Raw genomic sequence first — 16,104 nt, 5'->3', positions numbered from 1 at the left:
ATAATTGCATTACAATATTGTCAATTATATTTTTTTCTACCTCAAATTAATTGCTGGCATCTTATCTTCTTTTGTTATTCACTGTGAAGTTCCCTTTCCACAAGATAGACTGCCACGGACCGATACAGAGTAGTCAGCAGGAAGTGCTTTATTTTCCCTGCTTTATACATGATTCATAAGATTTTAATGTTTTTCCATTTCAGTTTCCATTTGCAGGGATAATTATTCTCTCAGCATGGTCATTTTCTACCCTGCGTACAATGTTTTCTGATAATGTAACTGGTTTCACAAAACAAAATTAGTTAAAATTCAGCAGAAACATCATGTTTTTTTAATGCAGAGATGATTAGAGCTATTTTCTCGAGTTTCAAAATACAAAGTTTCCAGTCTTTCGCTCCAGAAGGAGTTATGTACACTCATTCACACACATACATATAAAATACACATTTGAATCTTTTTTTTTTTTAAGTGTCATTCAGCAGGTAGAAGCCATGGTGGGCAGTGAGAGACAAGTGCATCATGGGGAATTGACCTTTGACCTGTAAGAATAGACGCACAAGGACATGTTACACTTCAGTAATTAAAACAGGTATCAAGGTGATTTCTAAAAAAAGATGGGACTTAGAGCATCATCTGAGCTACATGGCGCTTGAGGGCAGGGGAAGGAATGACTGAACAACTTTCTGGGTGCTGCGGGTTCACACTGGTTCTTTACCTCATGGTAGGGCTAGGGCACAGAGCAGCATGAGCCAATCAGGTTAGCTTGTGAAGGCCTCGAAGTCTGAGTCTGAAACAGGAAGCAGGAGGTGTAAGACAAAACCAAAAATTCCAACTTAAGTGTCCATAATGTGGTACCACATGTAGAGACCAAACGCCTCTTACATGTGAAGTTGTCACATTACAAATTTTGAAAAATGTTTTATTTCTTTGATATGTCAGCCAACAAACAGCAAATAACATAACAATGCAAGGCAGGCATTATAAGCTGGTACCAGCACGTCATCAGCTGATGAACAAAACAAAACTTTAAGCAAAAGAGTGTTAGATAACAACCTGTGAGATGAAGTAATTTTCTGTTACTATTTTAAATTTGTGATTCATGCAAACAGTAATATCCTAGCCAAGCAGTCTGCCTAAATTAGAAATCTGCAAGAGTTATTTAGAAACGATGACAGTGTTGTATTTCTTATCAAGATAATGGTTCTCAATACAATACAATTCTTGAAACAAGTTAGTTTGCATTGAAAACAGATGAAACATTCTCACCCAAAAGGTTTAGCAGATTACATTATTTGCAAGAGGAAAGGATCCAGAGGCAGAGATGAGCAGAGAGATGAACAAATCAGGAACAAACATGCTTGTATTAACAACATTCATTGCTACACACATGGCCAGTTTTAGTATAAATGGTCCATATTGACAGGACCTGTGCATGTAAACGGGGACACACTGGTTTGAATGAATGAAATCAAATCAAATAAATTAAATGATCAATTAAATCAATTCAATTATAGTAGTAGTTTAACAAGAAATTTGTGAAAATTGGTGTAAAAATGCATAGCAGTTACTGCCACATTTAAAAAAAAATCAAATATTCAAACTCCTCTTTTGGCTCAATCTTTATTAGTTATTTCCCTTTTTAACAATCTGTAATAAAAAGAACAAAAACACAGGGGAGTTCAATGTAGTACAAATAATACAGGTCGATATATATATATATATATATATTAACTGTATGTATGGAACCATCCGCCTCTTTCTTTCTCTCTCTGTCTCGTTCCCCATCCACACTCAGCAAATAACAGTTTGGAGAGGAGAAATGATAAACAACTCAAGTAAACAGAGCAAAATTTAAGTAATTTCAATTTGTTTGAAATGCCAGTATGTTTTCACAGCCGAGCCTGCAATTCTATCAGGGACGATTGTTATCCTTTAAGAGTGAAAGCAAAATTCATACAGTATAAATTATATAAAGCACTTATGAAAAATATATGACAACCAAATTGTGCTCAATGAGCTTTGTAAAAGCAGGACAGGAAAAGGGACACTGCCTGTAATCAGACACTTATTAAGACAGGCACGTCTTTGAACAGTAGTAAAAAAAAAAATGTTTTAACATGTTACTTGTAGTAATTATTTTTAACACCGTTGTGATTTGGCACCAACAGACGTTTCTGTTACTTTCATAACATTTAAAACAGTACTCCATTCAGACAATTATTAGTGTTCCACTACGAATGTGTGCATGTGTAGCTATCAGCTAGAGTTAGCCGGACATTCAGACTGAATTGTCTTTGTGTTCTCACTTCATTGTTCACATTGCTGAAAAAATTGGAAATGAAGGCTGTGACTCAGAGGTCTGGAACCAGGCAAGTTTGGGCTTCATTAGTACCATGGTAACCCTAAAATTAAACACTCAATATCTCACCTCTCTCCCTCTGCCCACATAACACACGTACAGCTCTTATGCTCAGCAGTTTTGTTTTTTTTCCAGTATGCTCCAGTGCAAAGATGGGGACATACTGGCAAACAAATAAAATGCTGCAATTTTAGTAAAATACAAAACCCATCTCAGCAGTAGCTGACATGGATAACTGAATGACTGTAAACTGTAAAAACATAACATCACAAGTCAAAACCAAAACACAGTCAACTCTCTATCTTATAGATATGTCCTTCATTTTGGCAGTACTTATACTAACTAGTAGCCTGGAGGGAATCAGCGCAGGGATGTTTGAGTTGCCCTGCAGTACAACAGTCTACATTGTTTTGCACACACTGGCAGCTTCACTGAAGCAGGTGGGGTTTTAATATTTTGATCAAGGGCACTTTATCAACACATGCTGATAGAAGGAAAATGCAGCTACAATATCTCCCCTACCCTGACTTTTCAAACCAGTCCACAGGAAATTAAACTAGCATTATTTGGGGGATGAAAGGCTATCATTTTACTCACACACAACCATCATGATGATCACTCTCACCTCAGACCTGAGTAAATTACTTGACAACACTCACTATCACAAAATGTAAATTTTGTCAATTCCGTCTTAAGGAGGAAACATAGGCCAAAGCTTCCTATCATTGACTAAAATACATTTTCTTTGTAATTCATGTTTTCTTTTTCCGACTTGGCACTTTTGCAGTGATGTAAGCATGTAAACACGTAGTTACGTAGTTCAGACATGCGAAGGCACCAAAAGGATAAAAATATAAAACATTTATATCATGTTACACGCAACTGGGATTTACATTCAATCATAATGCTGTGCACATTGGTTTGTACAAAATATTTAATTCCAGCTTCAAGTGCTTTCCCAAAAAAACTTAATCTTAAATCTGATTACCTTTAATTAAGCTACAGTAGTTTGGATCAAGGATTTTTTTCTCATAAAGACATTCAAATTAATATATTTAGTCTCACTAGCAGCCTGACTGTTCCAACTTTACAACAGTGTAAAAGCCAGGCTACAATTCTGTCATGTGAGCTTGTATGTATTAACAAAGTACCGTATTTGCATTTGCAAAGTACAGTGTTCTCAAATACATATTCGAGAAATCACTATCAGTTGATGAGTAAACACTATTTTTTCAAATCAAACTAGTTTGAGTTTACTAGAGAAAGTTCTGTGGTCTACTTTGGATCTATTGTTTGAGGCCGGGATGAGTGTGACACAGTTCTGATACATTCCTTTTGCCAGAGAGAGTGAATGAGAAAATTCTCTGGCACGGTCCCAACTGACCCAAACACACAAAGACGCACACAGAAAACCACGCATGCATGAGCACACACACACAGACACACACACACACATTTGAGAGCAGGAAATCACTCTCCCCTTACTGGGATTAAAATCACTTCGGCCACATCTAAATCCCTCTTAATCCCACTCCTTTCTGTCTACGTAAATATTTGGCAAATTCATGTACATTCAGAAACGATCCTCTGTATTTCTTTGCATGCACAAAAACAAAACATTGTTAATGTTTGGCTTTATGGGTAGAATATGTGGAAATGTCTGGGTTGGCTTTTGACAAAGAAAAGCAGCAAGAAACCACAAAACTTCAAGCTGACTCACTGTCCATTTTAGATGTGTTAAATCTACACAAAAGCCTTGTGATCAGTTGAGGCACTGCCTCAAAATAAGAGTCTGGCAATCACATTACATTAGAGCCTTGCTGTAGGCAGATCGCTGAGGTAAGTATAAAGAATAAGGCAACCCAAATAAACCCCCGCACACAAGCTGCATTAGCACACAATGCACCCGCACTTCTTTTTCTTCTTCCCACTGCCTCCACTACTTTTTATGGCAGGTTCAGACTCTGCTTCACTGCTCTGGCTTAGTGGTGTAGTATTGGCAGTTGTGGGTGACTCAGGAGACAAGCATGGTTCCCTGGTTCCCTCTCCCTCTTTTCCCCACCTGTTTCCAGGCCCTGAGCCCATTTTAGACTGCCATTCTTTCTCTTTCTCCTTTTTCTCCTCTTTCTCCTCTTCAACAACCGTTTCGCTACCATCTGCATTTGAATTTTTTGTCTTAACAACCTTGACTCCTTTATGGGTAGTAGTTTTATTAATCTTGACTCTGACCCCACCCCCAGCACCTGATATGAAGTCGGTAACAGCTGCTCTCTGCTGGGCTTCCATTTCTGACAGGCTGCATGCCAAAGCCATCTGCAGTTCTTCATCTTCCTCATCATCCTCACTGCTTCCACTAACCCCTCCGTAGTTGTAGAAGGGAGCGGAGCTAAATGACCGATATGTGCCTGCAGAATAAGGGCTGGGACGGGATCTGTCGGGCTCAACAGATGATTTGTTTGGGCTTTGTGGCTTCTGAGGTGATGGATGGGGCAGTCCCTCTCGTCGGCTCAGCTCCAGCGCAAGCGCCATTTCATCCTCCACACCTGAGAACAACACAACACTTATGTATGTGCAAAAGCAACATGAATTACCATCTGCACACACATGCAGAAGAGTGTTTGACATACTATAGGCTTGTCACCATACAATTTTAACTCTAACAACAATATCTAGAACTTCTTCTATTCTAATACCCAAGTTAAAAAATACTTGACTTGCAAATGCAAATGTAGCTCTCTTGCTCCATATTTGCATGCAGTATTAGTTTTGTCAACCAGTTTAGGTGAATTTGTTGGATTTTGCTGTTTGACTGAGAGCTTCTTTTACGTAGGCATGAAGCAAGGTTGAAATTTTCACAAAAATCACATACAGTACAAAAACTGTTAAACTTTTCAACCACACTATTCATTGTACAGTATATGATCTTACCATTAATTAGGATTCTCTTTAACACCCCATCCTCCTCAATCTCTGTTCTTTCCTGCCCGTTCTCCTTTATCCTGTAAGCAAAACAAATACACAGATAAATGGCGGTATTAAATGCCTCCATCATTTTTTTGTGTTTGTGTCTGTGACTCACTTTCAAAAAGTCACCGTATATAAGAACTTAAAGGTGCAGTGTGTAGAATTTAGTGGCAACTAATGGAACAGACTTGGCAAAAATGGAATATAATATTCATAAGTATGTTTAATTAGTGTATAATCAACTGAAAATAAGAATTGTTGTGTTTTTGTTACTTGTAACCTTTTTGTTACCCTTTATATCCACATAGGGAGTGGGTCCTCTTTCACGGAACTTTTACAGTAATAACAGCACTATTACCAATGTAGACAATGTCAGACAAGTAGTACTGACATTGTGAGGACTAAAATAATAGCTCTATACCCATTCTTTGTAGTCAACAAGAACAGACTTTATAGGCAGCAAAATATGACCTTCAATAAGAAAAAATACTGAAATACCCAGTTGCACTGAAATAAAATTCAAAACATAGTGACATAAAAATGTGTTTGCCACACTGCGTAACTTTCATGTTTGTAGTTATATAATATTTGTATGCAAAATGAATCACACCCTGAGAAAGATGTTTTTTAAAAATGTAAAAATACTTTCCAAATCAGCAACTGCATTACCATGTGGAGCTGCAAACCACTGTTTATTAGTGGGAGTGAGGTTTGTCACATCAAGATAATTCCGAATGAGTGAGTATTGGGAAATAAAACTGTACAAAAGTGTCAGGTTTCAGATACTTTTCTGTGAATGTTTTAACTTTTCTGCATTAAATACTTTATATCCCAGGTTGGGAAAGACATTACATACTTCTTAGTGGTGGTGCGTTTGCCATTTACAATGCGAGTGGAGGTAGAAACCGATTTGAAGTTGCCCATCCCTCCTCCCATGCTGTCCATCCCATGCAGACCACCCAGGGAAGAAAAGGAGGTAAAGTCAGCTAAAGAAGGACAGATGATCAGAGATAAGAGGAGATAAGAAGAGAGTCATTTTGATGTATCATTACTCTGTAAAAATAACATCACTTTCTCTCTACAACAAAAATAAGGTTCAGATGTAGTGAACAGTCGGACAAATATTTAAACACAGTTCCCTTTCTCCTTTCCAGAATTACAAAAATGGAACAGATGCAAATATAAAGCAGTTTTTCTTGGGCCACTGCTTTTAACATTGTGCCCACAATATGATATTCTATGATGTCAAATTACACAGCTACAAGATATTGTAATCTACATGCAACATTCTTAATACAGTATGTGACCGTTTACCTCCTGCTGAAGGGAAAGAGAAGAAGCGACTGGGGCCGAGACGAGAGGACGAGCCTCCAAATGATGAGAAGTCATCTGAATGAGAGAGAGATAAATACTTTAAGACTAAATCCTTCCTGCTGCTACTGTTAGGTAAGATGTGTTTTTTATTTACTAACAATATCAGTGTTTTTCATTTATTTCTCTACAAGTGAATGGACAGAAAAATGCAAATTTCCTATCATTTTTAAAGCAGGATTAGCGGACTCCCAAAGTCATTAACAGCTGTCCAGAGGGGACCCATCGTAAATTAAAATGGTCTAATTTACTGTAACTGGCTGAATGTAAGAGCAATTATTTTGATATATAGTATTAAATTTCGCCATATAGAGTATTAAACCAACCCAATGTAAACGCCAAATAAGACTTACCAAAGAAGCTAGCAAAGGGATCCTGGCCACCGAAGAACTCTCTGAACACCTCATCTGGGTTGCGGAATGTGAAGGTGAAACCTGGGAAATCTGAAGAAAAGTCTGGGCTGGAGCTGGAACCTGGAAAAATGAAGTGGTTGGGATCAGAGGGGTCAGATTAAACAATAAGGAAAAAGTGTGACGGAAGGAAAACATACAGAGTGAGTGTGAATGAGAGGGTGCAGGGAAGTGGGAGAGAGCAGAAATGTGTTGAAGGGAATGAGGAAAGGAGAGGAAGCAGAGAGAGTAAAGGGGGTAAAAAGGAAAGGAGAAATGAGAGGAGAAGAGAGGAGAGGGGAAAATATGTCCAGTATGGGTGAAAAGAATAATCATGGCCAAAGAAAGAAGGAGGAGTTAAAAACCAGAAGGAAGGGAAAGAGAAGGAAAATTTGGCTATTAGAGGTCACCACCATTCATACGTCCTGGACAATTTTCCAAACCATTATGGACGCAGAATTTCAAAAGCACTGCAGGAAAGCCTTTTTATTTACCTCTGTGTCTCATTCTGTCATTTCCAAATCTGTCGTACTCGTCACGTTTACTCTCTGTAGAGGAGAATCAAAGTACAATTCAACAATGGTATTAAAATCCATAAGCATCATTATGTCTCTACTTCTTCTTATACACACACCCAACACATTCATATTAACTTAGATAAAGAATTTAACTATTGTGTATCCATTTAAGGATTCTGTAACTGAATTTCCTCTCTGAAAAGCTTGACATCATCACAGAGATTCAGATTCATGACTTACAGCATCAATACAGATCAGCACCACAGTCACATGACAACACCCAGTCGTCTCACAGACACACACACACACACACATGGATATACTGTACATACGTATATCAACATGCACACTGTCGTGACTTACTGTCAGACAGGACTTCATAGGCCTCAGCCAGTTCTTTGAACTTTTTTTCTGCTTCCTCCTTGTTGTCTGGATTTTTGTCTGGATGCCATTTCAGGGCCAGTTTCCTGTACCTGAAGACACAACACAAACAAAGAGACACACACACAACCAATCACATAAAAAGAAATGCACTTATACTTAACATACTGCAGTTCTCTTGTTTTCATAAACAGTGCACTATGCAGAGCCATGGAAGAAAAAGCACTCCATGTTATTAGGAATTCTGTATTTTACATAGTAATTCTCAAACCTCTTTAGTCACACTGCATAATGAGGCAGTGTATTTTGGTGTTTTGTCATTTAATGTAAATACTTGTACAGTATATGTTCTCACTAAGAAGAATGTTTTTTGAAATCAAATCATCAAATCCAGACACATAAAAATGAGAAACTGCTCAAATGATCTTGCAGTTTACAGTAATAAGTTCAAACACTACAAATCGATTTTCAAAATCTGTATTTTCTACTTTACTGGAATACTGCTTTAAAGTTTATGACTTTGTGTTAAGAGCCCTGACATTTATCAGGAGTCCGGGATACTCACGCCTTCTTGATGTCATCCTGAGAGGCTGTTTTGGATACTCCCAGGATGTTATAGTAATCCACCATGTCTCCTTCTGTCACCCCTCACTACACCACTCCTGAAAGGAAAATACAACAGAGTTTTATTTTGAGTAATATACTTAACTTTGACCCTGATAACAAAAAGTTTAGAAAACCTTGGCATCCATGATATTCCCCAGAATCCAAAAAAGGATAAGAAACAGCTCTATGCACATTATTTAGTTAATTTGCAGTGGTGGTCAACAATTTGGTCAGACACAACAGGCTCTACAAACTCATGGTTCAGCAATGCAGGTGCTTTTCTCAGAGTTTTGTTCATTTCTATTCCATGGTCCCAGTTAGCCATGACAGTATGAAAGTGAGCCGATATGCACAATACCAGGACCATGAAACTGAAGCAGCTAAGTGGAATCTAGCCAACATTCATTTTATTCTTACATACACCTGTGTTTTTCCTACTTGTCTTCTGTGAAAATCCTTATTAGCACATGTTGTTTAATGACATCATGTAGTAGACCTTTTTCACGGCACACTTGTCAAAGCGGCGGACAAGTACTGGTGAATTTAATGACATTAATGATGGCTGCATTCCATTTGTCTGCTTTGCTCTCAGTGTCGTGGTATTGTGCGTGTTCACTCACTGACATGGTTAACTGGGACAATTAATGCAATGGAGCCATCGTAATTGTTATTATTTACACATGTGCTTTTCCTGCTTTGACAAGTCAAAATGTCTGCCGTGAAAACACTCTATTCCCAGCATAGTTATGCCCAACTTTAACCTGAGCTGAGAGCTAATCAGCCATAAAAATTGAAAACGTGTGTGGTGGGAGCGCAGGGCCTTTAGAGGTAGACTCCTCTTTAATTAATGTGCTGCATATTTGACATCTGTGTCATCTTTTTTTTGTTCCATCTTTTGCCAGTTGTAAAGCTACATCAAAATATTTTTGCATTTTTAGTGGACATTTTCCAAGTAGTAAGACAATTTGGGTTATTTTGACTTCAAAATATAAAAGCCCAGGAAGAATTAAGTGAATTACCACTGAGATTGTACTTTGTTTTGATGTGGGAGGGAGGACAAATACATGGAAAGGAATGAGGAGGAGAGAAAGCAGAGAGAGCAAAGAGGGAGCAAAGGAGAAACAACAAGAATGAGGAGAAATAAGGAGGGGAAGAAGTTAGGTAATCTTGATCTCATTAAACTCAGCAAATTAAGCTCAGTCATCATCTGTTTGGTACTAAGAAAAGTCGCTTGTTAAAGCTGCATTCTCTCAGAAGTAAAGGGGTTTTAAAGCTTTGTCAGAATGACTCATCTAACATACAATCAGTACAACATCACATAATGTTAATTGCCATGTTTATTTAGACTATAATTAATACCTTAATTTGAGTGTCAAAACTATGGCAATAACTTCAGTGTGGAGGTAGTGGATGAACCATTATAGATTACACTTTCACTTTTATCTATGAAAAGATCAGCGACTCATCTGAGATACATGCATGAAGAGGCTCATAACAGTACTCAGATAATAAGATAATGTTCCTTAAATTTAATTTGATGAGTTTATATAATGGTCAGCATGACATTCCTTCAATTCATAATCACAGCAGTTGAATTAGTGATTATAATTTCTATAATATCTCTGATCTTGATAACTGAAAACTTCCTGTTATCTTACAAACTTTTTTTTATAAATACAGCTGAAAAGATCAATTTCACTGAATCCTGATTCAATTTTTTTTGTACTGCATTGCTATATGATCTATAATCATATTCTTAATGTCTATATGGGTTTTCAGCAAAAATAATTACAAGTGGAATCATCTCTGGTGAGTAATTTTGCCCTTGAAATTAAAAGAACTCAGTAGCTCCATTATAGCCACAGTCAGCATGCCAATCTCATTAGTGGACAGTAACAGTTTCAGGGCTGGGGGGGATTTCCAAACTGAAGTAAAATAACTAAACTTAACTTTATATGCCCCCCCACCCCCACCCCCCACCCCCGGGAACAGCAATGCGCTCACAGTTGTATTATTACAATGTTATTTCTAGCGCCATCCGACACAACTGCTGCTGACATGACAGTGGGCCCACACAAACTTACACACACTGGCAGATGTAGCTTGAAGGCACACACGCGTACTGTCTGTATTCAAGAACTTTCCAAGGGTAAAAAATTAACATTATTTTGAGTTTTGGTGACAAATATTTCCTAATATGGTAAAGTTAGACATCTATAATAACAAACTGCAGTGGCTAAAACACGGTCTATTGCCTGTAGGATAGTCACAACTTGAGTGGCCTAAGCTGGACCTACCTGAGCCTCTTGTCTGATCAGTGAGCAATTTAACCGTCTGTCCGCCGGTTCTGTTGCAACAATAACAGCGGTTCTTCTGGAATGCGCTTCCCGTCTCTTTGCGACAGCCCCGCGGACAGCCTCCTCCGCTCCGCCGCCCCGACACAGACACTCTCTAACAACACAATCTCACTGCAGAGTACCGTTATGCCTCTGCGGTCTACTCTACGCTCCCCACAGGGAAAACTAACGGCCCTGTTTGTCCTGACTGTGTGCTGCTGGTCTAAAGCCGCACACAGCTACGTCACCATCAGCTGAGAGAAAAAATAGAGCGTCTAGAACATGCCAGCTTTTAGAGACGTCAGTAGACCCGCCCTGCATCGGCGTCTGCCTGTTGCTCTCTGATAATGAGGCATAATAATTAGCTACACCAGTAATTTATGATGGTAGTCACGGATGTCTACATATGGCCACTATTCAGGTAGATATATAAACCAAATTATTACATTTGTAGCCAACATACTACTAAATAATTTCTATTCAGATAAGCCTACTAACCGCATTAAGGTTGCATGAAACCGTGGAAATACTTACATTCATAAGTAGCCTCTTCTTTCATAGGCTATTCTATTCTGCTACATGTCAAAGGGGAATGCTGCACTTTTTACTCCACTGTGCTCTGCTATAGCTTTACTTTGCATATAAAAACTGTATACAAAACGTGGCCTTCTTTCAAATTCAGTAGCCTATGACTTCACATCGAGGTACCCAACAATAGGCCCATTGGCTCCACCTTGAAGGGCTACGACATGAGAAGGCTCTTTACACATTTATTTTTATAATATATAATTCAGACAGGGGACATTGCATATAGGCTTTCTTAAAGTACATATTACTAATACTTATGTACTTTTAAGTGCGATTTGAAATACAAGATTTGTACTTGAAATTTAGTATTCTTATTTGTGTAAATGATCTGCATGTTTCTTGCACCAGCAATGATTTACCATTATGATTCCACTTTATTGTATCATAAAGCCTAAGAGTCCAACAATTCATCGAGAAAGTTCCTGGTAGACCAGAGAAGTGTACCTAACTGAAAATAATCAGAAAGTTTGATTAGATCGTCATTATTGGAGTTAGTAGTCAGGTTTATATGATGAGCTCACCGTGTAATATTCGGTCCATCTTCATCGAGCGGTATGACAAACGCTGGTCAATGATTATGACTGAGCAACTCTTACAACTTAACTCGGTGCCCGTTGCTCCCATCTAGTGGCCGAGGGAAGCCACTGCAAGAAGTCCAGCCCAACCCACTATATTTTTATATCTACAGTCTGCGACATGGCACAAACATCGCAGGAAATTGGCAGAGGCAGAGGAACAGGAATTTCCTTCATAAATGAATAAGCTGCAAGCTGAAACCTAAAATCCTGCAAAGCATTGCAACTATGGGAAAATCCCCTCCACGAATAGCAAAATAAAATGTAGTATTACATATGTTTGTACTGTACTGATTTATAATATTGATATTATTTTGCCCAAGTATTTTCTTATCTTTGTAAATCACACTACAGTGATAATTCATTACCAATTGTCTCAGAAAGCCAAGTAAAATCTGTCACATTTATAAAAGTTAAATGCAAAGCTCAATAGACTGGTAATCACCTCTGATGACTCATTAGTATTTTAGGCTAGAAAGAGGTTTGAATGTTGTAGAAAATTACTCTACAATAAAATACTTGCTTAACAGCCATGCTACAGTGTGCTGGAAGAGTTCAAGAATCACAGGTTCACTTAAAATGTTGTGATGAAAACTTTTATTAATACTGACATCACCACCACAGGTTATCAGAATGTTGGGAATGTGTTACGTTCATGATAACTCTTGGAATGTGTGATGGCAAAGCCTGGATGATGTTTGACTCATCAATATTCCTCTCCTTCTTCATCTTCCTCTCCCATGCTGTCAGTGCCAACTTCTTCATAATCCTTCTCCAGGGCAGCCATATCTTCTCTGGCCTCCGAGAACTCTCCCTCCTCCATTCCCTCTCCGACATACCAGTGGACAAAGGCCCTCTTGGCATACATGAGGTCAAACTTGTGGTCAAGACGAGCCCAGGCCTCAGCGATGGCTGTGGTGTTGCTCAGCATGCACACAGCCCTCTGCACCTTGGCCAGGTCTCCTCCAGGAACCACCGTGGGAGGCTGGTAGTTGATGCCCACCTTGAAGCCTGTGGGGCACCAGTCCACAAACTGGATTGTGCGTTTGGTCTTGATGGCTGCAATAGCAGAGTTGACATCTTTGGGCACCACATCACCACGATACAGCAGACAGCAGGCCATGTATTTACCATGACGTGGATCACACTTCACCATCTGATTAGCTGGCTCAAAGCAGGCGTTGGTGATGTCAGCAACAGACAGTTGCTCATGGTAGGCTTTCTCAGCAGAGATGACCGGGGCATAGGTGGCCAGAGGGAAGTGGATACGAGGGTAGGGCACCAAGTTGGTCTGGAACTCTGTCAGGTCAACATTCAGGGCTCCATCAAAGCGAAGTGAAGCTGTGATTGAAGACACAATCTGGCCGATGAGCCTGTTCAGGTTGGTGTAGGTTGGCCTTTCGATATCAAGGTTTCTGCGGCAGATGTCGTAGATGGCTTCATTGTCCACCATGAAGGCACAGTCAGAGTGCTCCAGGGTGGTGTGGGTGGTCAGGATGGAGTTGTAGGGCTCCACTACAGCTGTGGAAACCTGGGGAGCTGGGTAGACGGCAAATTCAAGCTTTGATTTCTTCCCATAATCAACAGAGAGTCTCTCCATCAGTAGGGAGGTGAAACCAGAGCCAGTGCCTCCACCAAAGGAGTGGAAGATGAGGAATCCCTGCAGGCCAGTGCACTGATCAGCCTGAAAGGGAAATTCACCTTGATTATTTAAAATCCAACTCCAACCAGCAAAATCTCTAAAAGTATGAAATCAACAAACAAAACTCACCAGTTTACGAGTCCTGTCTAGAACCAGATCAATGATCTCCTTGCCAATGGTGTAGTGTCCTCGGGCGTAGTTGTTGGCAGCATCCTCCTTTCCTGTAATCAGCTGCTCAGGGTGGAAGAGCTGCCGGTAGGTTCCTGTACGCACCTCATCTGTAAAACGGTTGAAGACAAGAGTAAGAAATGATGTCCATGAGTGAAGAATGTTGTAGATGTTATATTTACTCTGATATTGCTGCAAGTTGAGATATGAGTATTAATTTTACCAATTAGGTGTGGTGAAGTGCCAGCTTGATTCATGAGTTTGAGGCTTTAGTTGTATTTGTTTGCACAAGTCAAAATCAAAACATATGATATGTAAATTATAAATGGTAAATAGTGTGCAAGAAGAGGAAAATTGTCCAATATGCGCCAATCTATTACCTCTATGCTAATGATATAAAACAATATTCACAATGTCCTAAATGTGTGTTTTGGGCACTGTTTATTTACGGACTACTGACCGATGACAGTGGGTTCCAGGTCGACAAAGATGGCTCTTGGAACATGCTTTCCTGCCCCTGTCTCACTGAAGAAGGTGTTGAAGGAGTCATCTCCTCCTCCAATAGTCTTGTCAGAAGGCATCTGTCCATCTGGCTGGATACCATGTTCCAGGCAGTACAGCTCCCAGCATGCATTGCCCATCTGGGCTCCGGCTTGGCCGACGTGCATAGAAATACACTCACGCTGAATTAGAGGGGAGAGAGGTTGATTAAAGTCAAAGGTGGCTGCTAATGTGGTATGAAAATGTGAGTCCTGTAATTAGACACACATTTACTATCCAAATGCAAAGTGTTACTGTATATTTGCTCGAGATGTATTGCCTGACTAAACTAACTGCCATGTTATTTGATGAAAAAGGGCAACATAGAACATCTAATGTATTTAATCATAAATAGTTAGTGTGGGACCCCTGTGTTCGTTCTTTGAACTTCATGTATACTTACAACCTTTGGTGTGGGGTCTACACTGGATTCAGAAAGGAAACTGCTAAGTATGCCAGAACAGTTTGTTTGAAGTGCTCAGTGCTACACAGTGCATATGAGTAAATCAGCATTAATGCAGCTTTAAGAGTCTCCTGACTAAAGCATAGGCTGAACTATGGATTTACTGCAGTGGAAACCAGAATATCTGGACAGGAAGTGCAGCTAAATGCAGTTTTTAAAGTGTCCCCTGCTGCCTATGAGGACCAGTTTTATGGGACATACAAACTAATGCAGTATGGGGCAGACAGGAAGGCCATGCCTCAACAAGATGGGAAAACCTTCCCCCACTTCTCCATCCTGTATCTCCTCCCTTTCCTCATCTCCTCCCCTTCTGCGTCTCTCTCCTCCCCCATCCTGTCCAGCTGCATAGTGCTGTGTAACAGTCAGGGCTGTCTCCCTCTCTCCCTCCACATCTCTCCCAAAAAACTCCTAACAGCTGCAAAATGGCTGCCAACTAACTCATACTGCCTAGCCCAGACCACTCCTCTTTTCTCTGTTCTTTCTATCCATCCCCCACTGCCACGATTACCCTGATCACTCCCTTAGTCCAGATCACTGTAATTCCTTAACAAATGCACTATTAGGATTCTGATTACTTATTTTTCCTTTAGTTGGATATGTTTGTTGTTTTTTTTGCTAAGCTGTATATATTAAATAAGTATGAACATGACAAAGCAGTCTAACTTATAAAGTGTCTGTCATCTGACCTAGATTGTCCAAGAGTACAGAAATGACTTGGAGAGGAATACTGCAGTCATATGCAACTATTCCAGTACATTCCTGAACTCTCAACAGACATGCCCTAAAAAGTTTAATAGAAATTCAGCTCACAACTACTGCCACCTAACACAATAAAGCTGCTTTTGTATCAGTTGCCTTCAACTCCAGAAAAGAGGTCTTATAGGCATTAAAAAGGCTTAGCTGTGTAATCCATCTAATGCTAAGAAACAGAGACAAAGGGAGGCTGAGAGAAAGAGAGAGGAAATTTTAAGGCTACGTCATCAGCCGAGCAGTTACTCACCATTTTGTCTGCTTGTCCTTCGACTGACGTTGAGGATTCAGACACAAGGCAGAAGTGCGGAGGAGAGGGAGAGTCAGGGTTTATATAGACAAGGATGTGGAGGGGGGCAGGCAGGAAGCCTCAGCAAGCAGCTGCATAGCTCATTGGCGGGAGGAAAGAGCAGTTTAAAAAAAAAAGAGGGAAGTCCCTAATGCTGTCTGTCAT

General features: G+C 39.7%; 2 protein-coding genes across 4 annotated transcripts; both read right to left on the bottom strand.

Annotated features, from left to right (window-relative positions):
* Window positions 1-125: 125 nt before the first annotated feature.
* dnajb2 (DnaJ heat shock protein family (Hsp40) member B2) lies at window positions 126-12,129 on the bottom strand. 3 transcript variants are annotated; one of them, XM_067603331.1, is made up of 11 exons: window positions 10,886-11,172; window positions 8,548-8,644; window positions 7,965-8,074; window positions 7,578-7,631; window positions 7,048-7,167; window positions 6,638-6,712; window positions 6,180-6,309; window positions 5,288-5,358; window positions 4,603-4,902; window positions 716-787; window positions 126-539 (listed from the first exon to the last, which is right to left on the bottom strand). In XM_067603331.1, exons 2-10 carry the CDS (start codon window positions 8,610-8,612, stop codon window positions 759-761), a joined length of 954 nt encoding a protein of 317 aa, XP_067459432.1. In that variant the 5' UTR covers window positions 8,613-8,644; window positions 10,886-11,172; the 3' UTR covers window positions 126-539; window positions 716-758. The 3 variants fall into 3 exon arrangements, with proteins under 3 accessions (XP_067459432.1, XP_067459431.1, XP_067459430.1); XM_067603330.1 differs by lacking the exons at window positions 716-787; window positions 10,886-11,172 and adding an exon at window positions 12,034-12,129; XM_067603329.1 differs by lacking the exon at window positions 716-787 and having other exon boundaries at window positions 10,886-11,175.
* Window positions 12,130-12,667: 538 nt separating this feature from the next.
* Window positions 12,668-15,986, bottom strand: LOC137192546 (tubulin alpha chain). The gene is made up of 4 exons (XM_067603322.1): window positions 15,901-15,986; window positions 14,358-14,580; window positions 13,859-14,007; window positions 12,668-13,771 (listed from the first exon to the last, which is right to left on the bottom strand). Exons 1-4 carry the CDS (start codon window positions 15,901-15,903, stop codon window positions 12,794-12,796), a joined length of 1,353 nt encoding a protein of 450 aa, XP_067459423.1. The 5' UTR covers window positions 15,904-15,986; the 3' UTR covers window positions 12,668-12,793.
* Window positions 15,987-16,104: the final 118 nt, after the last annotated feature.

The sequence above is a fragment of the Thunnus thynnus genome, chromosome 11 (genome assembly GCF_963924715.1).
Source record: "Thunnus thynnus chromosome 11, fThuThy2.1, whole genome shotgun sequence".
Taxonomy (NCBI): Eukaryota; Metazoa; Chordata; class Actinopteri; order Scombriformes; family Scombridae; genus Thunnus; species Thunnus thynnus.
The sequence above is the reverse complement of the archived record's forward strand: the minus strand, read 5'-3'. Positions and strand labels throughout refer to the sequence as shown.

Coding starts and splice junctions, on each gene's coding strand:
- dnajb2 (XM_067603330.1), bottom strand. CDS start 8,612: ATGGTGGATTACTATAACATCCTGGGAGTATCCAAAACAGCCTCTCAG. Junction 8,075..8,547: donor CAGGATGACATCAAGAAGGC/GTGAGTATCCCG, acceptor TTGTGTCTTCAG/GTACAGGAAACTGGCCCTGA. Junction 6,713..7,047: donor TCCCTTTGCTAGCTTCTTTG/GTAAGTCTTATT, acceptor TCTCTCATTCAG/ATGACTTCTCATCATTTGGA.
- LOC137192546 (XM_067603322.1), bottom strand. Junction 14,008..14,357: donor CCTGGAACCCACTGTCATCG/GTCAGTAGTCCG, acceptor ACCGTTTTACAG/ATGAGGTGCGTACAGGAACC. Junction 13,772..13,858: donor TAGACAGGACTCGTAAACTG/GTGAGTTTTGTT, acceptor TTTCCCTTTCAG/GCTGATCAGTGCACTGGCCT.